This window comes from Taeniopygia guttata, chromosome 10, assembly GCF_048771995.1.
Source record: "Taeniopygia guttata chromosome 10, bTaeGut7.mat, whole genome shotgun sequence".
Classification (NCBI taxonomy): Eukaryota; Metazoa; Chordata; class Aves; order Passeriformes; family Estrildidae; genus Taeniopygia; species Taeniopygia guttata.
Window position 1 is genome coordinate 20,686,150 of NC_133035.1, and position 27,303 is coordinate 20,713,452.

The following is a 27,303-nucleotide window of genomic DNA, read 5'->3' on the forward strand; positions in this document are numbered from 1 at the left end:
AATGCACATGTAGGAATGACCCTCCTTGTATTATTGAAACAGCAGAAAATGGATCAGCATTCTTTTTTGTCTGTTCAGGTTCTTTGAATTATTTGAGAAATATGATGGTTACAAGACAGGAAAGTTGAAGCTGAAGAAACCAGAGCAGCTACAGGTGAGGAAGTACATTCTGGGTTTGCTGTGTGGAATATGCAGGTAATACAGATCCTGGTGTGAGGCCGTTCTTTGGGAGGGTGCAAACCTCCAAAAGGGCAACAGTCTGTCACACGGATGCTCTCTGTCTCATTCTGCACGCTGTGCACACTCAGCTGGGTGGCAGCAGGAGAGCAGAACGGAAACTTCTGCTGCCTGATGCGCACACTGTCAGATGGAGATGACCTGATATGGCTTGCCCACCAGTTGTGGTTGCCTCTGGTGACAGATGGGTTCATGCTAGGGAGTGGGGCAATTGGAGGTACCTGCTTGGTTCTCAACTGGGCTGTAGTACAGCGTGGGGATGAAGCAAACTGCAGTGTGAAAGTTTGTCTTGCCTGAGCTGTGTCTTAAGAAATGACATGCCTCTGAGGAGTGTCTGCATGGACTTCATTCTGGGTGAAGCTGTTAGGAGGCCTTGCAGGAGTACACTGGTGAGTCTGAGGCAGAATTGCTCTCTGCTTTCCAACAGGAAGTGCTGGACATTGCACGGCAACTTGTGGTGGAGCTTGGAACCCACAGTGATTGTGAAATCGAGGAGAGGAAATCCAAACTGGAACAGCTGAAGAGTGTCTTGGAGATGTAAGCATCCCTATCTTAGGGCACTGTGGGTTTGCCTCAGAGCATATGATATGGAAGAAGCTGTGCTGCTGGTGTCCTGGCCAGGTGGTGCCCAGAGATTGGGGTCTCCTCTGTCCTCTGTTAGTAACTGTACATGAAAAGCATCATGTTCCTCACTTCTACTCCTTGACATCTAAACCCGGATGATCTTTGTCCCAAGTGTGTCTGGTGTTTGGCTAAACAACTTGAGACAAAACTGAGCTTTCTTTGCTGCAGGAGAGGAACTGGGGTCTTGGAGGGACCATGTTGATACGAAGCATTTTGATATAATTGGAATAAAGCTTGTTCTAAATAAAGTTGTCCTAGTGCTAAAAGTTTAGCAAAAAGGAGCACGGAAAACATGAAAAGAAGTTTGTATCCTGTGAGGTTTTGTACAGTCAAAATAAAAATATGGTGGTATTGACAGCTTCTAAACAAAACAGGGTTCCTCTCAGAACTGCAGCTTAGTTATGGCACACACAGCCAGCATCTGTGTTCAGGCCATGTCTCTGAAGCACAGAGGAGGACTTTTTTCTGTGATTCCCTTCTCTGCTCTTTCTGCTCATAAGAAACACGGTTATCCTCAAAGCATCTGTCAGAGTGGTTTTTTCTGTGATCTCATTAATCCACTTGTTAAAGATGTAGATAGAGTTTAAAGCCCTAGTGAGGAATGACAGCATAGAGTACTCTTGGTAGAAGAGCAAGGGAATGGATCTTTGAATTTTGTTTGAGGGAGCTGTTTGGCTTTTTGTGGGGGTCTGTGCTGGGTCACAGGGAGATGTCAAAAGTCATGTTCCATGGCTATGGGTGTTGTAGCAGAAAGTCTCTTGCTTCTGCTGTACTTCTGCTATGTACTGCCTGGGGGCCTCGGGGCAAAGGTTGGGTGGAGTTGATTTGTTTCAGTTTTTTTTCCTCCATCCCTTGTGACAGGTATGGACATTTTTCTGGCATTAACCGTAAGGTTCAGTTGACCTATCTGCCTCATGGACATCCAAAAGCTGCGAGTGAAGATGAAGGTAAAGAAACCTGATATTTAAGCTCAGAGTTCAGGTGTGAGTGCAGCTACCCTACCTGTATAGGCCTCCGGACATGCAAGCAGAATTGGTGACCCATATCTTATCTTTGCTCACATCGTAGGAAGGATTGGAGGGGTGCCAGTACACCCTGGCTGTCTCTACAGGGCTTGCACTTCAGTTTTGTGAATGTCAGTCTATACCTTCAAAAACTAGTGACTCTGAATTTCCTACTTGCTGATTTGTTTCATGGGGAATTTGGGTCAGGCTTGTGTTGAGAACACTCTGCAAGGTGCTGTTGACTTCCTCCCATCCTCTCCCTCTGCAAGCTCAGGTATGAGCTCTGATGTAGTGAATACCTGTTTGTCTCCTAGAAGCTCGACGAGAGTCCTCCCCCTCCCTTCTCCTGGTGCTTAAGTGGGGTGGAGAGCTGACCCCAGCAGGAAGAGTCCAGGCTGAGGAGCTGGGGCGGGCCTTTCGCTGCATGTATCCTGGAGGCCAAGGTGAGTTTGGTCAGGTACCTCTGGTCCTGCTCCATGGCTGCCAGGCTGCCCAGCCCAGGTAAGGGCTGCTCAGGCGTCTGTGGCTGTGTACAGCCTCTGGGATTAGTTTTTGTTCTTTTGAGTTGGCATGGTAGGGATAAAAAATTCAGGTGGGTTTTGCACCCAAAGATCCCTAAGCTGACCCGAGAGGTCTGCTGTTGAACTTCAGTATGTCTTGGAATGCAGCAGTTTTCTTTACATAATGTGCCAGGATTCAAGAAAGACAGGTGGTTCTAATAGGGTACATTCTGATGCAGCAAATACAAAATTTGTGAATGGTTAACAAGGAATTTAGGTCAAATGTAGAGAGCAGAGGAGATCTGTCCTGCACAGAGAATTCTGCCCTGAGACAGGAGAATAGAGAGGTAACTTCTCCATATTTTCTGCACCATAATTCTGTGGTGCTAATATGCACATAAATCAGCAAGAGCTGATAGGGAAAAATACCAAATGCTGAGATTGCCTTTGAGTCAGGAATAATATACTGGATTGATCCAGTGAGCCCAGTAATAGATATGCTTGTCTTTTAATTAATTCAGTTTAATTAATTACATTTCAAATTAATTAAGCATATTTAAATTGGATTGGAGAAGATTTCCTTCTAGAATAGGAAAGAGTTACCTTTGGTGGAAGAGAATCGGGTCAGGGGACACTTAAGCAAGCTGGACATACATGAACCCAAGGGCCCTGACAGGCTGCACCCACAATGCCAAGGGAGCAGACAGGTGTCCCTGAAAAGATTCTCTTTGAAAGGTTCTGGGGATTGAGGGAGGTGCCTGAGGACTGGAGGAGAGGAAGTGTCACTCCTAGCTTCAAAACTGACAAGAAGCAAGGCCCAGGGAACTGCAGCCAGGTCAGCCTCAGTACAGTCTCTGAGCTGGTAATGGAGCAGCTAATCTTGGAGGTCATTCCTGAGTACATGAATAGGTGCAGGTGACTGTGAGTAGTCAGCATGGATTCACAAAGGACAGTAATTAACTGTCTTAACTAACCTGATAACTTCCTACAGGGAAGTGACCCCTGTGCTTAGATGAGAGTCATTCTGAACAACGGCTTTGTAGACTTTTGCTCCATGTGGTCATTCATGCAGAGGGAGAGATCTTGTTTTGCAGGGAAGTGCTATGTTCCTGAGTAGCATTTGGTGCCTGTCAGCTTTCCCAAGACATACATCTGACTTCTGGCTGGTGCCTGTCTGTCAGGGTGTTTCTCTGAGTTGTGAGCTCCGAGCTGGGAGTAGTGTTCCTGTCTTGTCATGCAATGTAACTGGGTACTGTGCAGAATTGCCCTGGGATTCCAGGTGGCAGCAAACCATAACCACTGCACTGTCTTTGGAGGTCAGACTCGAGAGCTTCATGAGTTACTTTCCTCCATTACTGATCTGACTCTTGAGGTTGACTCAGACATGAGAAATAAACTGGCAATTTGTGCCATGAGTTAATTGTAGCTGTACAGGATCTGCTTTGGAAACTTCCCTGCTGAACCACCCTCCCTGCAGCTCTGAGGGCTGCAGGACCTGCTCTCATGCAGAAAACAAGCAGAAGGAAATGATTTTTTTTTTTGTGCATCTTCATTCTGCGCCAGGGTATTTAGGCTATCAGAACTACTACAGGGTGTTCAGTAGAGTTTGCTGCAGAATTTGGGCAGCATCAGACTTGACTGGTGAATGCTCATTTTTTTCCTCAAAATGAACTTCCCAATTTAAGCAAAGATTTTGTTACAGTTCTAGTCCTTGTTTATAGCTAGAACTGTCTATTTTGGAGCAGCATAAGTGCTGCCTATGCAAGTGACTAATTCTCTGCATAACTTTGTTACTACAATAAAGTTTGTTTGTCTAAACCAGTGTATTCAAGTGATAATTTTGCAGGTGTGAGATTATGAATTTTGAGTTGTCCTTGGTTCCAGGTGATTATGCTGGTTTCCCTGGCTGTGGCTTGCTCAGGCTGCACAGCACTTACCGCCATGATCTCAAGATCTATGCCTCGGACGAGGGGAGAGTTCAGATGACAGCAGCAGCTTTTGCAAAGGTCTTTTTTCTCTTTTGGGCATCCATTTGTTCTGCTTCATTACTCTTAAAATGTGCTGGTTCTAAAGGAAAAACTCTGGTGATGAGGAAGGAGTTTTCTTAGGATCTTCCCCCTCTCTGTTGGATGGACGGGGTACACTGTGCTAATAGCAGGCGTATGGGGCAGTACTGAACATCTGGTGTTATCTACACACACCTTTCACCTCTAATGTCCTGTCCAGGACAGGACACTCAGTCAAGAAGGAGTTATGTATGGATTATTGCTGGTGCTTGATCTTAGAGCACACCATATGTGCTGCTGAGTAGCGATTGCCTATAGAATTAATGCTTCTGGGGTGGCTGTCCAGCCAGATGGGTTATTCCTTGCCTGCTGAATTTAAAAGGGGAGTGAAATGTCTTTGGTGCAGTATGGGATGGAGACTGAGGAGAAGACAGGTTCATTTGCTGCTGAAGCCAAGGGGAATCCTGTGGTGGCCTTAGCTGCTCTTTGGAGCAGCACTGTATCAACATTTTCAAGCAAACTGAGCCTCTTGATAGTTGAGCCTGCTCAACAGTTGCCTGGACAAATCTGGGGCTGCCGCAGGCAGAGCTGTCCTTTGCTTGAACAGCTCTAGAACCATGCCAGAGTCATCTCTGACTGGAGGGGATGTTGCTGTAAAACTGCCCTTCAAGGACAGTTGAGATTTCACTTAAGTTGCCTGAGTTCTGGCTATGAAACTACCAGAGTTTTTGTTGCTTGGGTTGCACAGACTTGAAATCTTGTCCTGTGTGGTGTGGCTTTAGGGTCTGCTGGCCCTGGAAGGAGAGCTGACCCCCATCCTGGTGCAGATGGTGAAAAGTGCCAACATGAATGGTCTGCTGGACAGTGACAGTGATTCCCTCAGCAGCTGTCAGCACAGAGTAAAGGCGCGACTGCATGAAATCATGCAGAAGGATGCTGAGTTCTGTGAAGAGGATTTTGAAAAGGTAAAGCACCAGTGTAGCTTCATTGCTCGCTGTATCTGAAAGGAGAATAGCATTGCTCCAGTGGTTTGTGTGAAGTGTGTGGTATGTGATCAGTGGTTTGGTTAGTTTGAGATCAGTTCTGTTCAAAATGACTGGATATGTATGGACGTGTGCAGGTTAATAGTCCTTGCCCTTCTTTGAGTGACAGTCCTCAGTGTTACTCTGCTGTCCCCTTCAAGACAGATCTTGGTGCCTTTCTCTTCCTTCAGAATTCCCAGTTCACTTTGTTCTTGTGAGTATGCTAAAAGAGCTCCTGCATGTTGCTTAGAACAATCCCAGCTGCTGTGGGCACGGAGTGTGCCTCACTGGATTCTAGATCCGTGCTCTATGCACATATGAACAGACCTTTTGGTTACATATTGTGTGTCCTGTCAGGTTCTGGTAGCTGCAGAGTAGAGAGCATGGACTGTATCCAGCACAGCAACCAGTGAAAGCACTATTGCTGCTTCTCCAGCAGGTCCCCAAAATACTGTTTTTCCCAGGCTCTGAAATGTGATTACTGGACTGGAATCCTTTAAGGAACATACTTAACATTTCAGAGAACTACTTAAAATGAAGCCCCTTTGCTCAAGCACAGAAGCAAAATGAGACAAGAGTGGATAATTTTAGGTGGAGGGATGTCCAGTCTGATGGGAGCAGTTGTTTGCTCCCTCTGAGTTTGATCCTGAGGAAGATTTTAAGACATGCCTGACTACTCCTGGAAATAGGCCAGCCTATTGTGCTCAGCTGAAGGCCAGCTATTGTCTAAGTCAGAAGGCAGTATGGCTGCAAAAGACAGGTATTTTGCATTCCCCCTCTGTGAAGACTAACTAATGTCTTCTGGAATCTTCTTTCAGCTAGCACCTACAGGCAGTGCTTCTCTGCTCAACTCCATGACATTTATCCAGAACCCAGTTGAGGTCTGTAACCAGGTGTTCACCCTGATTGAGAACCTCACCTCCCAGATACGAAAACGTCTGGAAGACCCAAAATCTGCAGGTGAGCAACAGAATTGGAAAGGGTCTGGAAGAGATTAATTTATTGGTACATCCTCAGAGCTTCCAAACACCACTAGGACTTGTGTTTGTCTGTAGCAAAGAAATGGTAAATTACATTGTAATTCTGTTTGTGCTATTGATGTGGAAGGCTCCACTTTCAATTACTGTTAATTGAGAGCTGTAATGTAAAGGAAATGGGATGTGCATCTTGGTTTCCAGTAAATATAAACAGCAGCAGTATAGCCTGGGGGGCTATGCCTGTGTTTTTTCAGGCCTTTTCCGGAGACTGTAAACAGAAAGTTTTTCAGTCACAATTTGCTCATCTCAACTTTCCCAGTAACAGTACAGAAGTTTTACTAAGGCATCTTGGGGGCCTGCCATGGGATCTATGGCAGACCTGAGTAACTGGGCAAATGGTTTCACTTTTCTCAAGCATTTTAGAAGTAGCCTGTTGCTGCAGGTTAAAACTCCTGCAGCAGTTCCAGTGGCTTTTCCAGACTAGGATTTCTGTGGGTGACACAAGAATTGGAGCCCTTTCATGCTGGGAGAAGTCATTCACAGCTGTAATTTGAAATCTCTGCAGCAATAACCATGGTTTTGTGATACTGTGGTTCTAGGATGTGGATGTTGTTTGGTGTTCTCTGCTCTTTAGACCTGCAGCTGTACCACAGTGAGACTTTGGAGCTGATGCTGCAACGCTGGAGTAAGCTGGAGCGAGATTTCCGCATGAAGAACGGGCGCTATGACATCAGCAAGATCCCTGATATATATGACTGCATCAAGTATGATGTACAGCACAACTGTGCACTGAAACTGGAAGGCACAACTGAACTCTTCAAGCTCTCCAAAGCCCTGGCAGATGTGATCATACCCCAGGTGTGGCCTGTATGATGATGCCTGTGGTGCCAATTTCTGACCCTTTGCCTTTGTGTTTTGTCTCGATTCTCTTGCACATTAACTACTAAGGCAGCCTATCACAGTAGGGTATTTCTCAGATCTGTCTCAGTGTTTGTATAAGGCCAAAGCCATTTATGATTTAAATGTGGTAGGGCTGGGCTTCTGGTTGAGGATTCTGGCAGGGTCAGAGTAATGAGCAGCTGATGCAGTAGCTTCTCCGTGTTTGTTGTAGTACATCACAGCACAGCTCCAATCTGTGTGTGTGTGCTACAGCAACATTCCGTGCTCTCCACACATAGGGTTGTGGAAGTGAAGGGAGATTCCTGTGTTAAAGTTCTGACACATTTGTTATTATTGTCAAACTAGGACTTGTTCAGTTTCCAAAGCTGAGATGCTTCTAGCAAAGTTTAATTTATATGTGATGAGTTTCTACCAGCAAGGTCCAGCTGCCCCTGTAGAGCAGAAGTGGTCTAAACTTTTTCAGTGTTGCTGGTGATGTGCAGTCTGGCTGTTTTCAGCATAGCACTGCAGTTTTTATCTTTGTCAATAGTGGCTGTTGTTTATAGCTCATGCTAGCTCAGGGTGTAAGTTTGCATGTCATGAGATCTGAGATTTGCTCATGGTCCTTCCACCTCTCAGCTATTGAAGGATACTGATAGTCATGTCCAGACATAATTGGGGTTCTTGGAAAAGTCTCAGTCCTCTGTTACCCCCTGCAATAAGTGGGAAAAAAATGGTGAAAAGTGTTGAGTGACATTTCTCTTCCTGTCCTTGCTTAACCAGTGGTGCTGCAGAGTGGGCTGCTGAAGTTGTGGCCTTTTATGTGAGGATGTGGCAAAGAACCAGGGCTTAGGGTATCTGTTGTTTTGTTCCTGCAGGAATATGGGATTAATAAGGAGGAGAAACTGGAGATTGCTATTGGCTTTTGTCTTCCTCTCATTAAAAAGATCCAGCTGGACCTACAGAGAACTCATGAAGATGAGTCTGTCAACAAACTACATCCATTGTAAGGCTTGTGCTGCATGCTGCTGGCAGTGGAGAGGGCAGCTATGGAGCAGGGGGTGGTTCCCATGGCAAAAGAGTGTACTGTTGTGGAAGGAGGTACTGAGCATACACTGAAAGACCCTCCAGGAGGGAGGCATGTTGGTGCTCCCAGAGCTAGAAGGCAGATGGAGAAAGCACATTGAGACTGCTGACCAGAAGCACAGGGCCACAAAGGCTTGTACCCATTGTAGCTGGATGGTGATGCCTCATCCAGGCATTTCCCTGAAAAGGGGACCAGTGTAGAGTGATGAACCACCTACTATATGTCTCCATTAGAATTCCACAAAATCTGTTGCTCCTGTGCCCGCTACTCTCGTTGTTTGGTCTGTCCTGCTGCCTTTGAGTTTCTCAATGTGGGGCCATGTCATTCCATTAAGTGTACAGAAATGCTAATGTGTGATAGATGGCAGTTCATTGGCAGATGAGTAACTGTCGGCTGATTTTGGTTTAGGTACTCAAGAGGAGTTCTGTCACCGGGTCGCCATGTTCGAACACGGCTGTACTTCACCAGTGAGAGCCATGTGCACTCCCTGCTCAGTATCTTCCGCTATGGGGGGCTACTGGATGTAAGTGTCCCAGCAATGCTCACAGAGTAAGCCTCCCTACTTTTTTCCTGTAGCCTTTTCCAAGATGGACAGTGTATGTTTGTAGGTTACCCCTTAAGCCAGCTCTGCCACAAATGCTGTGCATCAGTGGCATCTGGCTAGTTCCATCTCTGCTGTGTTTGCATGCTGCAGCTTCTTGCCTTTGTGGCATGTTGGAGGATTGTTCTTCCTCAGTGCCTCCCTTACTTGCACAGAGACATGTTTTCTCTAAGATCTGTTCTGCTGGTTTCAGGTGAGCAGACCACTTACTTGTCTAGGAGAAGAACAGTATGAGGCAGTGGGGATGAGTACTTCCTGCTTACTTCCTTCTTTTCTTCCTTTCTGCTTCCTTCAACCCTTTATTTTAAGAGCTTGGCCCTGTATTTATAGTCTTTATATCAATTCTAAATCAATAAAATCGGTTTTCTTACAGAGGAAGCGACTTGAGGTTGCAATTTCACAGGATGTGTTCTCTACCAGAGAGGCAGATGACACATTTTTAGGGATTAAAAATCGTCCAGCTCACCCTTCACTTGCTCTCTCTTCACCTGCTTCCTGAATTAATTGGTATGCAGACCCTGAGGAAAGCTCTGCTTTAAAGAAGATCTCTGATTTACCTTCCCATTTTTAAGCATGGTCTGAAATGCATTGAGAGTTTGGGTTCACTTAACAGGCACGATTTCTGTGGCAGTTTAGCATATCTGTAGACAGTGATCAGAAAAGTACCTCTAAATCACTCACTGAACAAGATGCTCCCTTATTCCGTGACTCAAGTGCACAAGGATGCTGTGTTGCCAAAACAGGAATATTTGGCTGCACCTGGGTTCTTTGTAATGGAGGGTTCAGTTCATGTCCATCAACGTGGTGATCGGCTCCACAGCATCATGGGTGGCACTTCAGGTGTGACCATTCCCCGGCAGTGCTGGGAGGCAGTGAAGAGTGGGCTGCCCTGCTGTGCGGAGCCCAAGGGTTCAGCGTTTCTCCACATTTTTCATTCAGTGTCAGGTAACAGCATTTCACTTGGTCCCTTACTTAGCACAGGTTCATCCCTTGTGCTCGTTTCTGTAGTTTGAGAATGGCTGTGTTTGGGAACCTGCTGTGGGCTCTGCTTGTCTCCAGTCAGTGTGGCACAGTGGCTTGCAACTCACATCTGCACGTGGGTGGCTTGGGCAGCTGTAGCATCCCTCTGTGCAGATGCTCCTCACTGCAAACACCCCACCACATTGCAAGGTCATTTCTTCCTGCAAGTTAAGCAATTTGTCCTGACAATGTTACCTTGTGGAGAGAGAAACTCACTCAGTCCCATTTCACTGAATGCTGCAAGGTGTCTGCTGTTGCTTATCCCGTGCAACTGTTTGTGTGTATATATCAGGAAAACAAAGACCAGCAGTGGAAGAGAGCCATGGACTATTTGAGTGCTATCTCAGAGCTGAACTACATGACCCAGATTGTTATCATGCTCTACGAGGACAACAACAAGGTGAGGGATAGGGCAGTAGGATACAATGCTTCCTGTCCTGTTGCAAGGCACAGTCCTCAGAGATGAGTTCAGTTGGAAGTCTGTAACTTGAGCTCTTGCTGCTTGTGGTTAAAGACAGATGGATCATTAACACAACTGCTAGTTTTTAGTTTATGTGGGAGCAGTGACCCAGTTAATGCTTGTTACATGTAAGCAGAATGAGCAGTAATACCCAACTTATGTAATTAATACTGACTATTTTGAAGGATTTCCTAGTGCAAAGTTATTTGCTGTTTTTAAGTATTAATTGCAACTGAGCAGTAGGAAAAATTAACTAAAATTGAGTGATACTTGATTTATATTTTTGAAATATATCTAGAAAATATCCAGAAATTCCACATCCATAAACTATTTTTTATTCTGAAAGCGTGCTGATATAGTTAGGGAAGTGTAAACTGGTATCTTCAGGAAGCAACGAGAATAATTTAATAAACAGCTAGAATGTAGAAGCTAAGGGTGCTGGCTGTAAGTAGATTTGCCACCAAACTGCATGTCCTGATTATCAGACCTTATGAATTGAGTCTATGCTGCAGGAGGTTGTAGTGGTGAGGGGAGCAGCCCCTTACCTCACACATTACAGAGTTGGAGCCTTGTATTCACAGAGCTGGTGAGAGTTTCTAATGTTAGAAGCGATGCATGTCAAAAAACTTGTGACTAGAACTCTCACAAGTGGTGTGGATGTGTCAGTCAGTCAAGATATCATTAGTGCCAGACACTGTAAAAGCTCTGGCTTCCTTAAAAAAGTGTTAATGAAAAATTATTGCTTAAATCTTGGAACAGCCTGACTGAAGGTCCAGTGGGGACCCAATCTCCCCCTGTCCTGGCATATGCTGGGTTTGCAGCAGGAGTTGGTCAGAAGTAGCTGAGGTTTAGGGGTGTGTTTGTATATATATATATATACACATATATATACATATACATATACATATATATACATATACATATATATACATATATACATATATATATATATATATATGTATATATATACATATATAGAGCCCGATTCTGTTACACTCTTCTGTGGCTGTTGTCCCAAAATAGCAACAGTCAGAATGTCTCAGCTAGGTGCTGATCAAGGCTGTCCTTTTGGATGGGACAAACCTGGAGCCATTCTGTTCATGCTTGTTGCCCTTGCTTTTCGTCCAAAGGACAGGCTGGGATGTGTGCTGGCCAGCACAGCGGGGTGGGACCTTGGCCTGGACTGGTGGTGGGATTAATTGGGTTTGTTTCTTTACCTATGTATTTACCTATTTGACCTGTGTTCACAGGACCCCTCTTCAGAGGAGCGTTTCCACGTGGAGCTGCATTTCAGCCCTGGCGTCAAAGGCTGCGAGGAGGACAGGAATATACCCACGGGGTTTGGCTTTCGGCCGGCCTCAGCAGAGGTAAGCGGACACCTGGGCAGGAGCTACCAGCCCCGGGGGACACTTGGGCACTGTCCTGCTCTGTGTGGCCCTGCTGCAGAAGCTTCCTTGCTGGAAGGGAGCTGGCACATTGTGTCTGTGTCCCATTTGGGACTGTGAGTGCCTCCTGAGCTTGGCAGAGCAGGAGATCCAAGCCTGAAGCTGGTGTGGGGCAGCATGGGCAAAGGTCACGTGCCTGTAGACATGAGTGGAGTGTTTCCTTACGGCAGAACGAGGACAAGAAGGCAGACCAAGGCAGCCTAGAGGACCTCTCCAATGAGAAGGGCAGCGATGAGCCAGACCGTGCTCGGCAGAAGTCCCCGCAGCCCTCGGAGCCGGTCAGCATCCAGCGAAGGTCGCCGCTGGTCAGGAGCCGGAAGACGGGATCCATGGAGGTAACTGTGCTGTTGGTGCCCTTCCTTGTTCTTGCAAAGGCCTTTTGCTTGGTTTTATTTTCCTGGCATTTCTTTTAACACACCAGAGTCTGAGTTGATTCTGGGAAAGGATCTGCAGAAGGTAAAGAGGAATGTTGTGGAAGGCTGACCTCTGAAACTCTTCCTCATTGAGGAAGGACAGGAACACATGAGGAAGAGCAAGTAAAGAAAGTACGGAAATGCTTGAGAAACACAAGCATTATTTGGATTACGTGCTCAATAGAGGCACTGGTGTGGCCAGTATGAGATTACATGTAACCGCACCACCTAGCTATGATGACATCTTGCCTTCTGTTAGGCTCCAGTCTTTGCCTTTCACAAAGGCAGCTCCATGTTTCTCATTGCTCCATCCCATCTAGGATCTCATGCTGATCAGGGGTCCCTGCTCACTGGTGGATTCATTCAGGATGTTTAAGCCATCAGGACTTAGAAATGTCCCATTCACTGATCTGGTGGAGTAACAGTAATTTTACTCTTTTAACCTCTCTCCTTCTGGGCTGTTCTGTGTCACAAGGCCAGTGGCACAGTCAGCAGGTGACTGTTACCTTCAGAGTACTCTGGAATTGTCGCTTTGTTCAGAGGAATTTCACAGGCATTTTTGCCATCAGTTTTCTGAACCAGAAAACAGCAGAGTTAATGTTTGAGGTATTTGTTAGCTGTCTTCCATCGCTGTATGTTTTTCACAATGTCACCTCTGCGTGCAGCACTCAGAAGCTCTTTGTGATAGGCACATACTAAGTTAAAGTGGATATGATTTCCTGCTGCTAAAGAAGGAAGGCTGTGTCCCAGGGATCTCAGCAAGAGTCTTGGGAGAAAAGATGCTCACTACATGAATCCCATCATACTTTACAAATTTCCACTGTTCCACAATCCAACAAAATCTTGAAATTAAAATTGAGCATTCGCTGTCACAATCCTAGCATTTGACTACCTTTGGTTCTTGAAAATGGTGATTTTAAGGAAGAGATATATATTTCTTTATCTTCAATTTATGTTTAAAGGCTTTTGATAGCAGTGGGTAACTTGGAGTATGGTGTTGATTAATTACACTGTGTCTTTGCAGGTGCTGTCTGAATCTTCTTCAAAATCAGGAGGTTATCGCCTCTTCAGCACTTATTCCAGGCAGTCTTCTGAGATGAAGCAAAGTGGATTAGGTACTGTACCTCACCTGTAACCAGCCTACTCACTTGTAGCTCTCTATTCCCATGGGCATTAGTCTGTGTTTCCACATACACATCTGGCTTGAGTTCCTTGTATGCCTCTGTGTGTTTCATGCCTTCTCTCAGTGTTACTGTTGAGATCACTGTAGAGACTGTCTTAGTCGGTATGTTTTATGTACAAACTTTTCCTTCAGCTGCTAGCAGCAGAAGATGGACTTTTTGTCCTTTTCAGTATGGGAGCAACAGGGCAAACTGCCTACCTGCAGGCTTGCCTCTGCTTCTCTATTGCTCTCATTTGATACGTTTCTCAACTTAGTAGGTAAAGATGATGTGAGAAGTAGTGTGCTTTCTGTTCAAGAAAACACTAATTTATATGCAAAGATATTCTTTGTGTGAGACAATTCCGTTTCTACCTTTGCTTCATAAAGATTTGTTGTATGGAATGTCACATACAGAATGTTTGATAGCTCTCTAATCGAGCTAAAGTCCTTGGTCAGCCATTCTTGTGGTAGCCAGTGGAAGAGAAGAGCCAGGGCATTTGACATTCTCTGTCCTTGATTGTTCCATTCCATGTCATTCTAACCTAAATTATGTCTGAACAGTTGAAATTCTTCCTGAAATATTTCTGCTAAAGCAAGATCTATTTTGAAACTGGAAAAGCTGTCTTTGCTGTCATGAGGTTCAGAGATGGCTGTGCAACCTGTGTCTTGAAGAGAGGAGGTGATAATATCCAAGTCATGCCCACTTTCTTTTTCTTTAAAACCATCTTAACATTGTAGCATGGCTGCAGACTTGCAGCAGTTCTGACTCATCACTCTGTTATATGGACAGCCTGCAGCCAAGAGACTTCTGAAAGGCCTGCTCATTTCTTTTCCACTTTTGAATGAGCAGTTCTTTGGAATCTAATTCTTACCAAGGAAAGAGAATTTTCTTCTCAGTGGTTAGAAAGTATCCCTGGAGTTTGCCAGCTATGTGTCCAGCCAGCTGGAAAAATCTAAATAGGAATGGCTGATGTGTATTATTTTCATAAAGGGACAGTAGCCTTGGCCATGGTAATTTTTGAATGTGTTCACTTATCTCTGCCTTTCCCAGTGCCACTGCAAGATTCAGTGAGCTGTGACAAACTGCTGTGCTTAGGCTTGAAGAAACCTGTGGCTATTTTGTGAGTCCATATGGATGAATGTGGGAATTTCTGAAATGGCACATAGTCAAGGAGGTGCATCTGCCTGGAGAATTACTGGGTACATCAAATGGCACTGCAAACTGGTTTTACTGTTTGAATGCACGACTACCAGAAGGCTTGTGCTCTGGAAAGCAGATATTACAGCCTTTGGACTGCAGCCTTTTCCAGGTTTTTGAGGAATGTCTGTTTTGGCAGTAGAGAAGACCACTGTTTTTCTGCACCTTTGTACAGTACTACTTTTCCTTCACAACAAAATCTGAAATATGATCCTAGCAGGTTTCATTTCGGAATCTTGCTTCATGTGCCTTGCTGGGAAGCTTGTGCTGGTTATTCTTCTGGGGCTCTGCAGGGACAAAACCTTGAGTAGGAACTGATAGATCTGATCTGTGACATAGACCTCTAGCCCAGCCGTGATTCTCCTCTTGTAGAGTCTTGCAGGTACAGAAGGATTGAGCAGGAAAGACTTGTTGTATCACACCAGCTTGCCCAACAGTTGGTGATTAGGATATCTGTGTTTCTGTGAGGTTCTTTTTTCACCTGAGGGCTGCTATGAAGAACCATGTCCCTTTACCTGTCCAAGTCAAGCTCCTCAAGGAATTTTCCTGATTCCTTTCCTGCTTGTTTTTTAGAAATCTAATTTCTTGCCCCTTTAAGATTTGAAATGTATTCTCTGTCTAAGAGATGATACAGAACTCTAGAAGCTTGAACTTTGGCTTTAATACTTGTCTCAGCAGCTGTGAGGGGGGGTTCATTGAGGCACTACCTGCTATTTCTGAATTTTCTGAAGCTGAGTACACCTCCTGTTGCCTGACCTTGGTCACCTTCCCTGAACTTCCAGTCAGCAACTGGCTGTCATTATCTCTGGAAAATGGAATATCTTTCCTGGTATAACCTCATATGTGTAGGCATGCAGGAACAGGGAGCATGAGAGAGCTCCTGCAATAGCTCTGCCCTGCTGCCATACCTTCCAGAATGGTGCCTCTACTGTAATTAAAAAAATGTAATTCCTCATTTGAATATAGATGGCTGCAATTTGCTTTGTCTGTGCTTTGGAGTGCGACAGGTTTTTCTGGGCAGCATCACGTGCATTGCTGTGGATTGTTTGCCATAGTGAGTGTGCTTCTAGCTTGAAAAGCCTAGGGATGTTTCAGTACCTTTCTTTGCTTACAAGAACCCTTAAAAATGGAGTAAAATCACTGCTGGCTGTTTGAGCAGTAGAGGTGGTGCACTGCCAGTGGCACGAAGCCTTGTGCTGGGATTCCCAGAGGGAAACGAGAATGACTATTTTTAAACATTTGACATACTGAATGAACATATGACAATTAAATGTACAGTAAATGTTTAGCGTGTACAGTAATTTCTAGCAAGTGGTGCTACATTTAAATCCAAATGGCCATTGTGTTCTTTAGGATGTGTGTGTGTGTGTGTGTGTGTGTGTGTGTGTGGTTATTTTGGGTACAGTGGTTGTCTGGAGTTTACTGTAGACAATTGATGTTGTCTATAAAGTCATCTTTGTAAATTCTCTTCTGGCTTAATGCCTCTGTCTGCAGCAGGAGAGCAGAAATGCTGGGGTATCCTTAGCTTAATGATTAACAGCACAAGGTTGCTCAAGATACACAGTCCTAAAAAGCTTATGTTCCATTTTTATCTGCCAGTAAATTAATCTGTTGGGTGGGTTTTTTTTGTTGTTTGTTTTTAAACCATGGAAGGGCTATTAGGAGCATCATCCTGTCTGATGTATGACAAAATTTCATTTTCATTCCAACAGATTCCAGTTCATGCTGAGTCAGCACTTTGCATCAATTTAAGTCATTAGGTGGAAATTTTCTAAGGTTTGTGTATCAGTGACCCTGCAGGCAAGAGTTCCTTTATGTCCAAGGGCGCGTATGTGCTAGTCTGTGCTGTGGAAAGCCACCAGCAGTGTCACAGTGGGGGAGCAGCTGCAGTTCAGTGCTACAAGGACCCTTTTGGTCACCCCAGGAGCAGATGTCCTCAGCTCAGCCTGAGCTTATACAAGAACATTTTAAGACTCAGGATCTCTGTGTTTTCTCAGAAGCTCTGGCTTAAGGATCTTTGCAGAAACTGGGGTCCCCAGGAGCAATGAGTGGATGTGAAGCAGCAATGTGTCCTCACACAGGGAAGGCTGACAGCATGCTAGGCTGCATCAGCTGGACTACAGCTGTCCAGCTGAGGGGGTTGGCTCTTTCCATCTGTTGATTTCTCGTGAGTGCCTGAAGCTCTGCTTTCCTGTCCTGGGCTCCCTGAGGTGTGGAGGCTGTGTGTGTCAGGACTGTGAGCCCACTGGGGAGCAGTGGAAATGGGCGGGAAGCCTGGAGCACATGGTGTTGGAGGAGAAACTGAGAGCCACACTTGTTCAGACTGGGACTTGTGGGGACTGGAGACCTTAATGCTCTTTCACCACCTAAATGGGAGATTGCAGAGGTGACAGAGACAGATTATCACCAAGGCCCTGTGATGGTTGGTGGATAACCAATGAACACAAGTTGCAGCACAAGAAGTTGCAATTAGTTAGGATGAACAAAATTTTCACCCACCGTGAATGTGCCAGCTGTTAGAGCAGGGGCCCAGAGAGGTTGTGAAATTTACTTTCTTGGAGGTATTGACTACTTGATTGGACAAACCCTAGCAAGCTGATCTGAGTTGGTCCTCCTAGGGTGTTGGGAAAAAAGCTTCAGTCTCCTTCCAGCCTAAGTCATGCTATGATGCTGTATTTTAGAATCAAGAGCTGCTTCCAGTGTAGGCAGGTTCTCTTTCACGGCAGTTAACAGTTGCACTATTCCATCTTGCAGGTTTTTTATTGTGGCAGACAAGGTGGAACCAGATCAATCTGCTTGTTTCTGGAAGCTCTTTGTATGTAGGAGTAATGTTGGTTTGAGCAGTCAGACAGAATCCAGCAGCAAGACTGTTTGCAGAGAATTTATAGCCTAACAGTGGCTGTGTCTCGCCCATAATAGAGTTTTGTCTCGACTCACAATTGCTTTCCTCAGTCATTTGAAAGAATCCTCTTTCAAATGCCTGGTGTTCACCAAATATCACACAAAGTCAAGTCAATCTTCAGAGCACTGTGCCTTGGAGAAGGAAAGCCAAAGCCCCAGGAATGAGGTTGCCCTCGACCTTGCATGCCATGTTCCTTGATGCTGGGTAGGTAAAGTTCCATGCTGTGTGCACGTCTAGTGCTTTGCAAGGCTCGTTCATGGGCCAATTGCTCCTGTGCTGGAGCAGTGAAACACGTCGAGTAGTGTCTGTGGAGTACGAGCTTGTGAGAACATGCCTTCTGGTCACAGTACTTTCTCTGCTTGTCTGACTGGAGATGAATCCACACTGGCTGATCCACAGATCAGACAGTTCTTTCCTCTCAGAGTCCTATACAAAAAGGAGCTTTCCAAAGAGAAAGAGCAGAATAGCAAAGCAATGAACCTCTGTGACATGAACATCAGTGGTTTGGCATCCTGACTGTCCTGGCATCAGTGTGTAGCTTTGCTGACTGAAAGGTGAAGGTGAAGGTGTTTATCCTAGGTCAGGGCAAGAAAGCAAAATGGAAGTAAACCCCTGGATGGAGTTAGGAACTTTTCCTGGTGCTGAGGTTTGGCCTACCTGGTCTGCATTTGGCACTGTGGAGTTTAGAATGGAGAACATAGCCTCCCTGTGCTTCCAGGCATCATGTTTTTTTCCTGAAATTGGTTGTGAAGTGGCCAGTTCATTCTTCATCCTTTGACTAACCCTGCTTTTCTGTAGTTGCATGCAGTAGGTATGTGTTACTAACACCTTCCCTGCCTTTCCAGGGTCACAGTGCACCGGGCTGTTTAGCACCACTGTGCTGGGAGGCTCCTCCAGTGCCCCCAACCTCCAGGACTACGCACGCAGCCATGGCAAAAAGTTTGCCAGCAGCCTGACATACAAAGACGGTATGTGTGTTCCCTGGCAGCAGGGTGGTACTTTGTGGACACTGGTGTCTCGAGATATGCCTGCGGCACAGACCTGGACTGCTGAAAACAGTGACAATTGAATGTGTGTTTTCACCACATATGCAATGATAAATTCTACCATATCCCAAGAAATCACGATCCTTGCTAGGACAGAAGGGAGCTGACATTGTGAGAGGAGTTTTAGGTTGATGTGTGGTATCTGATTTTGGTCTGTTTTGTTAGTACTTGCTGTTGTGAAGGGGAATGTATTGGTCCAGATATTAAATTGGTTTGTCATGGTAGGGAAATCCAGCAGATCACATCATCTTGCTTACCTTGATCATTTTGCTGATGCTAAAATGAAGCTCCTTTTGGGGCAGTAATTCTTGCCCCGTGGAAGGTGCAGTCATCCCAAAGACAGAATGATATGCTTGGGCATGGATAAGACGGGCACTAGAGCAAGGCTGAGCATGTGGCAGAGTCTGAGGTAGCTCTCGGGAGGCAAGGGCAATATGCCTGAAAGGCTTGAGGTAAGTGAGTTGCTTGAATGAAGTACTGCGAAAGGACTGAAAGGTCTGGTTTCTGTACAGCTGTGCAAAAACTGCCAGGAAGGTCAGCAAGACAATCTGATGAAGGCATTGTGGCCAAGTCTACAAACGCTCTATGCCCATGGCTGCAACTGCCCCCTGACCTGCCAGCAACACTTGGTGCAGTATTCAGGGAGCAGCAGAGGGTTGTTTTATGCAAGGAAGTTGGGGCACAGGGACAGACTGAGCTGTCCTGGAACAGCTGGAGGGTGTAATGCACAAGTGCAAGTGTCCGCTGTAGTCCTGATAAGAAAGACATTCATGCAAACTCTTCAGTACTGATTCACATACCATTTGTTGAAGCACTGATTTGAGGAGCTCCATGGGCAGGGTCTGCACAGCATACTCTGACAAGGTTGGAAATCCACCTAAGGTTTCCCAGCATTTGAATGGATGGATGTAAGGTTGTTTGTCTTGGATGTCTTATCTTTTTGGTATTTTAATCAATAGAGAATCTGAGTTCATTTCTTATTGGGATTGTGAGGAACATTAACATTGCTGGATTTCAAGGTGGGAAGAGGATTAAGGGAGTAGTTTGGGAAAGACAGGAGGTTGGTTCATGTGGATTTTTGTCCAGTTTTGAGGCAAGGAAAATGGCCTAGCAAATCAGGATGAAAAGATGTCCAGTTCTCAGCCCCGTTGGAACTCTGTAGGTGCTATTATGTACACTAGCTGCCTTTGCTGCTTTTCTTGTGTAAGAGAGAGCCGAGCTGGTTCTCACCTCCTCTGGGCACTCCCAGCCACACGGTGGGCTGTGAATGATGGTGGCAGGGAGAGTGAGATGGGAGTGTTCTCAGCTCCGGTATACCAGTCAGCTGCCCCAGGCGGCAAGTACTGGCTGCTCACAGGTTGCAGAATAAGCTGATGGTGTTTGGTACAAGACCAGGGTGTGAGTCACAGTGGAACCTCTGAAAAGGCCAGCAAAGGCCCTGGCGGCTGTTCTTTCCTGACTCTGCAAGGAGTGGGAACCCAAGGCAGCACTGATTCTCAGGGAAAAACATCGAGCTCTGTGCACAGCTAGACATGGAACAGACCTGCTGGAACTATTTAGTCCTGGTGCTGGGCTGCCTTCCTCTGTAGGCTGTGTAGCAGAATATGCCTGCAGCAGGCTACAGGCATTTGAGGCCATGGACTCCTGCTAAGCCTAAATTCAGTGACAAGGTCTCTGTGTGCTGAGATGCAGTTGTACCCTCAAATACCTAAAATGCAGACTTAGTTGACTAGCATGTGTCTAACATAGCTCAGAATTATAAATCTTGATGTCATACTTCTGTTTTCATGTTCCTTGGCATGCCCTGAGATGCTGTGTTGTCAGTGCCTTGCTGCAATAAGGGCATTTAGAGGGACAGTGTTAGGGGCTTGGGAAAACAAGGAGGAAGCAGGACATTTACCGTCTGGGGAAAGTAGTTTAGAATGTGAAATGAGCCCTTGATTGTCATGTTTCTGCTTAAATGAGCACTGCTGCAATGCTGAACAATGGAATTTAATCTAAAGATCACTACACGTGGTTGCAATCAGTGGCACTGCAGCTATAGCAGACTCTTGGAGAACATTTGTTTTAAGATCTGTTCCACACTCTTTAGACTAATGACATTGAAAAGCAGCACATTTTTGCATGAACTCTTTGGTAGTTTTTCACGGCTGTGATACTTCATGGTGCAGTGTGTGGCATATAGCACTTCACCAATGTTAACCTGCCTTGTTCCACGGAAGTTTCAAGGGCCCTTATTTCTGAAGTCTTTTTTTGCTTGGAGCTGGAGGAGGGCTAAAGAACACTTCAGCAGAAAGTTTTCTGAATGTCAAGCTGAGGGAAGGTCCATGGATGGTTGCGATTTCAAGTTGGCTTGCCTGAAGCCAGGGATCCAGTAAATTGTGTCAGTGCCATTTCAGCTGATGTGCCCTCAGGGCAAGGGGACGTGTGGGTTGGCTGGAGATGGTCACCAGCTGGCTGCAGCTGGAGGGCTTAGACACTTCCAAGGGATTGCATGTGTAGGGAAGATTGTCATGCTGTTTGTTTAGTTTAAAGAAAGAAAAACCAATTTTTAGGGCTGTTACACTAGAGGAGGAAGTTCCAGTGAGAGTTGGTTTAGATATATTATTTGGCCAAGCCACTCCATGTAGCTGTAGGAGCACATTGGTAGTATGGAGCATGCACTGGTTCATCCATCGGGGGATAGGCATACACACCCTGTGGGCTAGGGAGAATGGATGCATGAAACAGGAAAGAGAAATAAAAGGGTTTTCTATTATTTTTGAAAGATCCCAAATAGCAGCAAAAGGTATGATTGGCTGGGGTCTCATATCTAATCCTACATATAGATGATCTGATCCAGGCCATTCTTTTTCATGATAGCTGAGGAATTTCCAGTGTGGGGAAAAAAGCAAAGTTTCCAGCCTTTTTTCTTTTTTTTTTTTTTTTTTTTTTTTGTGTGTGTGTGTGTGTGTGCATGTGGAGCCTAATCCATGTCCTTTAAAGCCTATCTGTTTGCACTTCATTAGATGCACAGTATCTGTCCTTGCGTGGCCTTTCTGATACGTGATTTTTATGGGCCTGGCCTGGGGCATGGCCAGGAGAAGCCCAAGGACCACTCTGATAGGTGTATTCCAAATCTTCCCCTGTATTGAAATGTATTGAGCAGAGAACTGTAGAGGCTTGTCTTCATGGGTCTTTTCCTTCTTCCTTACTCAGGTGATTTACCTTTAAATTCATAAATAGCTCTGTATAGTTTGCATTAAGAGGTTGTTTTAACCTGTAACTTTGCTGGAACTCGTTAGCCCCTCTGCAGAACAGTGTTTGTTTTCCTTGGGCAGAAGTGAATCCTGAGAACAGTCCTCCTGTGGTGCTGCTACTTGCTGGGACATGTGCTCTGGTGGCTGTGAGCATGGCCTGGCTGCATTCTGCATTCTGCCATTCTGGACTGAGCCTGGTGTGGTGGGAAGGTGTGAGTTGCTGACTGACAGTGATTGAGGGTGTGGCTGAGTGTGCAGTGCTGGGGAGACCCTGGCAGGGTGCTGCAAGGGCTGGGGAGATGTAGAATGGTTCAGTCAGACCCACAGGCAGAGTGTCAGGTGCCACAGCAGTGCCAGAGGAGCAGCTGTTGTGGGGGTCAGAAAGGTGAACCTGAAGGTGTAATCAAGTGTATGAAGGTCAGGGAATCCTTTGAAGCAGGCTGTTAACTGAGATGATCTGTTTTTATTTCCTCAGAGCTCTTGTCTATGCCAGCCGTAAAACGATTTTCTGTGTCGTTTGCAAAGCATCCGACTAATGGTATGTTTGCTTTCTGGATTTGATGTTCCCTCACACTTCTAACCCCATGCTCACATTCAGTTTTCTCTGCACATGTTCTCCTCTCAGTCTTCTTGTGGTTTTTTTTTTTTGTGTTTGTGTATCTGGTGTCCAAACATGCTTCACCTTCCTCCATTGTCTCCTTGTGACTAATGTGCTCAGTCATACCCTGTTACTGCTCAGTGCTGCCTCTGCTCTGCCCTGAGGTGTTTTTGTCCCAGGTGAAGAGGCAGAAGCCGTGGCTCTGTGAGTGTGCTGCTAAAGCAGCCTTTTACTCTGCAGTGACATTAAGGCCTTTTGTCATGCTCCTTGTCGGGAGGACGGGGATCAGGGGGAGAATACCACTGGACTGGGGGCTGATGCCCATTCCATATCATGAAGCAGCTTAGGTCCTCAGTTTCTACACTGCAGATTTGCAGAAAGAAAACAAGAATAATACTAGGACAGCCGTGTGTCACCTGAAGCGCCTAGTATATGGTGAGAAAGAAGGAAGTGAACCTGGTGTATCATGTCAGGAGTACTGGTAGCTTTATGGCCTCCTGTTGTGAAACCTCTCTGTTAGGCTGGTCCTGTGGTTCCTCCAAGCATGGTGATGTTGGCACAGGTAGGCTCACCTTTTCTGCAGACATTACCCTGTGAATTGTGTCTCTCCAGAGCTCTTACTTGTCTGCTGTTGATGGATGGTGCTGGCTTGGAGGGAAGTGATGGGCATCGTGCTACCTGGGGTAGCATCATCGGCTTCATCCCATCCTGCCTGTATCTCTGGAAGGGTTTGGTGACAGATGTCTCACAGAGCTCCTGCTAATTCACTGTCTCTGCTCCAGGTTGCTACTTGCCTGAAAACCAAAGTGTGAGTCTGTGAGGTTATAGGCCACCTGCTCTGTTGTAGCAGGTGCCTTGAATCAGTGTTTACTCTCCAGCTCTTGCACGGATATTTTTAAAAAGGTTTCACAGCACCCCTCCTCTTGCATGGCTCCTGCTGCTGAGACAAGTTGGAACCAAAGGAGATCACTGAACACTACCGAATATATCTGCCTGATGTGATCAAGGCAGCTTGCGAATATGAAGACATCCTGCTTGGTGTAATCCGGAAGATGAATGAAATTCAGAAGACCGTTCCGAAAATGAAAGTTTCGGGAAGGATGAAATGGGAAAGGACAGGTCACTACTGTTTCAAATAACTCGAGGCAGCCTATTCTCTCTGTTTGCTTGGTTTTGGTTTTCCCAGAGTTGCCAACTGCTTGGTTTGTCTGTGTGTCTGGACAGCATTGGAGCTCACGTGGTGTATGTCAGCAGGGTGTATTGTTCTCTCTTTCCCACAGAGGTTATACCAAGTTCCAGCTTTGTAAGACTTGCTACAAAGCAGTTGCCCCTGCTCCAAATACGATAGGGTGAAACCGGGCATCATGTTTCTCCCAAAACCCCAGTTAGAATTTCTGATGGCAAAGCGCTTAATTAAGAAAACAAAAACAGGGGTCCAGCAGGTGAGAGCTCAAAGTCAGGGATATTTGGTCTAGGATTGGCACTGCTTTGAGCAGGAGGGATGCTTACCCCATGAACCACTTAAAAAACTGAATGCTAAAAGTGTTCCCAGCTCTGAGTCTGGATTTTGTTTCTGGAGAGCTGCCTCTGTGTGGTGAAATGGAATGGGTGAACCAGGGTAGTGGTCAAGCACAGTATCAGGCCACATGGTTTATGCCCTGGTCACACAAGTCTTGGGTGTGTGACGTGAGTCCTGAGGCTGTGTATAGTGAGAAGACATGCCTGCATGCTGGTATCTTGTCTGCCATGCAAGGATATCACAGAAGATTGCATAGGGCTTGGAAAGTCAGTGCTTCTGGGCTCTCTCTGTTCTTCCGCACTCTCAGCACTTGGCTCTCAGTCAGACCCTGCTGTCCCCAAAGTCCCTTGCACAGCCTCTGCTCATTTGATGCTGAGACATTTGCTCTTTTCCTATGCTGATGTGCCTGGCTGCGCTTGGATGCAGAACTCAAACACTGCTGGCAGTCTTGGCGCTGTTGGATTTCTCATCTGAGCTGCAGGAGGGCGAGTCTGGCCCTGAGCCTGATCTTTTTATCTAGCCAAATTTGAACTGCATTGGACTTGGACTGTGTCCTGAAAATTATTCACTTGTCAGACTTTTCCTTACAAAGATCAGCCCTTGCTGCTCAGGAAGTGCCCTGTGCTGCAGCTGGGTGATGCCTGGGCTGGGTGGGGAGTCTGGTCTGCCCTGATGTCACTGGGGGGACATAACTCTTAAGGGCTTTCCTGACCTGCTCACTGTGGGAGGGATTTGGCTTAATGTGTGGTGTGGGTCCTTCTCACCCAGCGGCCCTGGTGCTGGCAGCTCCATCGCCACATCTCTGCAGTTTCTCTGTCCCCAGCTGTACCTGCCCCTCTCCTCTCACTCTCTGTGGCCCCTTTCCTCCAGATGTGTTGGAGCACCAGCACGTTGCCCAGTTGCTACGCCGTTTTTCCTCTGACTGTGCCACGAGCCGGACCATCTCCTTGGATGCCACCCTAGCCCATCACCTGCAGCAGTGCTCCTACCACCTGCGCCTCTTCAGGAGCTGGCTGATCTCAGGGCAGGATGACTTGGAGTGTCTTTACGGTACTGCACGCTGCAGCTGCCTCTGTCCCATGCTCTTGTAGCTGAGCAGGGACTACTGTCTGCTTGAGAGTGCAAAGTATGCTTTGCTTCTGAAAAAGGAAAGTGTTCCCCTCACCAAATCTCGAAGGTCTCTGGGCTGCTTCAGCAGCAAACTGTGTGGGCTGTTGTAGCAGCAGTTTTGGAGCCTTAGGCAGGAGTCTTTCCACACGGAGCCTCTGCTCCCCAACTGGCTGTAACTGCTCTTTCCATCTTTGGCAATTGTTTGTTGCTTCCTTCCTTTAGCCAGGGTAAACCCTTAAGCTCCCTTCAGGATAGGTGCTGAGCTGCTATCAATGGTATGCCCTGCTGGCAGGATGCTCTGTGCAGGTCTTGGTGTGCTGCCAGAGTGTCCCCTTAGTAATGGAGGAACCAAAGTCAGTATTGAGAGTATAGGAAAAGATTAAGGAGGTGCTGCAGCTGGTCACAAGCTGAGTGAACTTGCTGTGGAAATTTTGGGGAAGTGAGTGCTTGTGGGTGTGTTGTATCTAGAGAAGACTGAGTTAAGACAGAGTAGAGCTGAGCTTCTGTGTGGCTGCACTGCATGGCATCTTTCCTGCCTGATAGGGCCTCTCATTGTGTCCTGTCTCTGGTGGGAAGAGGTAGGCAACTTCAGCATTGAATCCAGATGTTACAAATCAAAGCTTGCTGCTGTTTCTCTGGTGTTTCTCAGCCTCTGTCACAGACAGGAGGTCTGATGCATGGAGGCCTTGGTGCTTCTCACACAGGCAGAAAGATTGCTGCTCCCTGAACGAGGCAGCGAGCTGGGGCTGGCTGCTGAGGTTTACCTGCATCATAGGAGCTGCTCGGAGCATGTGACTTGCTGAGCTGTGTGGTGTGATGCATGGATCCCCTTTTCTATTCAGACCCACAGGTGGAAGGGGCACAGACAATGCAGCCTTCCATGTAGTGAAGCAGCAGGACCGAGCATTTTCAGAGCCTGGAAGATGAGAATTTTCCTTATACATCTGTTTTTCCTTGATATGGCCCTTTCTGTCAAGCAGACAATTTGGAGACAGTTGCTTTTCACATGTAATTAGGACAATTCCTTGATCTCCTGGCAGCAAATGCTAAAGAGGAGCAGAATTGCTTCCAGGGAAGAGATGCTGGATCACAGCAGACTGCTCCAGAGCAAGTCTTGGCCATGTTTGTGAGCTTGGGTGGGGAGAGAAGAAAATGAGCTCAGTGCTTTGGACACAGTAGGCTGCTGGGAAGCGCATCCTGTCCCAACGCAGCCAGGCACAGGCATTAGGTACTCCTCACCTGACTGCCTACCAGTGCAGCAGTCCTCCCAGCTGGAAATCAAATCTCCACCATCAAGCTCATGCTGCTTTCCCAACAGTCCAACAGCAAGCCCACAGTTCATTGATGTGTTTGGGATTCCTGATGAGGCTCTTCTCAGAACAGACATGGTTGGCAGCCCAGGTTTCTTCCTTGTGAAAACTGCATTCTTCTTCCCTCTCTTGGCTTTCCACTGTACTTCTATCCACACAAAGGAAACATGAATTAGAGGATAGAATCAGTGAGTCAGAAGTATGCAGTTGGCATCCATAGTTGGAAAGATCAACAGTGGAGCCCTGAAGGAATGTTTAGGAACCTGTGTGGTCATAGCTGGGAAAAAGAAATGTGTGAAGTAAGTTCTTATTGGTAATGAGTCACACTGTACTGAGGCCAAAGGTCAGCTGTGGACACAGAGCAGCCCTGTGGTGATGAGCAGGAAAGTAGTGGTGATGTCCAGTGTAAATGAATTTAAATTACAAAATGAAACAGCCTCAAACTCTTATATATAAAAGGGCTCTGATCTCACCATCATCACTTGAGACAATGTGGAAAAGGTAGAAATTTGCTAAATTAGAAATCTGGGAAGGATGTTTGTAATAGTGGTCTGAGTGGCCTGAGGGAAGGGGTGGGGATCCACAGTTTTGTGTAGATCCAGGAGCAAGAAGATTTCTAATGGAGTGAGCTGAGATACTTTGAACAGAAGTGGTTTTTTTCCAAGCTCTGTACTACGGTACCTGAGGATGTTGGGAGCTTAACTGAGTTCAAGGGGAGACGAGAATATGGAAGAGACAGACGATGTCCGTAGCAATTCTGTGGGTCACTGATGTTTGGGGCATATGACTAGACAGTCACACGTTCTGTCTAGACTTGTAACCCTTCATATACAATATACATGTGGCATGTTGGAATTTGTCCAGGAAGATAGGAGTGGATTGATGATGCATGTCAGAGAGGAGCCTGGTGAGTGCTTTTGTTTGTGCTGAGACTGGACAAGAGC

The 27,303-nt window shown here is 46.2% G+C and overlaps 1 protein-coding gene across 10 annotated transcripts in view; it reads left to right on the forward strand.

Annotated features, from left to right (window-relative positions):
* The window catches only part of PPIP5K1 (diphosphoinositol pentakisphosphate kinase 1), a 44,338-nt gene that overhangs the window by 11,296 nt on the left and 5,739 nt on the right, over window positions 1-27,303 (forward strand). For 2 of the 10 annotated variants that reach the window (XR_003962240.4, XM_030281936.4), the window contains 17 exons: window positions 79-154; window positions 665-774; window positions 1,723-1,808; window positions 2,180-2,308; window positions 4,250-4,371; window positions 5,154-5,336; window positions 6,212-6,353; window positions 7,005-7,228; window positions 8,128-8,255; window positions 8,745-8,859; window positions 10,250-10,357; window positions 11,668-11,784; window positions 12,033-12,197; window positions 13,300-13,390; window positions 18,383-18,505; window positions 22,298-22,360; window positions 24,810-24,989. Coding sequence is in view for 9 of the 10 variants with exons in the window: in XM_030281936.4 (XP_030137796.1) it covers window positions 79-154; window positions 665-774; window positions 1,723-1,808; window positions 2,180-2,308; window positions 4,250-4,371; window positions 5,154-5,336; window positions 6,212-6,353; window positions 7,005-7,228; window positions 8,128-8,255; window positions 8,745-8,859; window positions 10,250-10,357; window positions 11,668-11,784; window positions 12,033-12,197; window positions 13,300-13,390; window positions 18,383-18,505; window positions 22,298-22,360; window positions 24,810-24,989 (2,162 nt within the window). In the remaining variant the exon portion in view is untranslated. The remainder of the gene's footprint in view (window positions 1-78; window positions 155-664; window positions 775-1,722; window positions 1,809-2,179; window positions 2,309-4,249; window positions 4,372-5,153; window positions 5,337-6,211; window positions 6,354-7,004; window positions 7,229-8,127; window positions 8,256-8,744; window positions 8,860-10,249; window positions 10,358-11,667; window positions 11,785-12,032; window positions 12,198-13,299; window positions 13,391-18,382; window positions 18,506-22,297; window positions 22,361-24,809; window positions 24,990-27,303) is intronic. The other 8 variants (XM_041718364.2, XM_041718366.2, XM_041718363.2 and 5 more) reach the window with 7 other exon arrangements.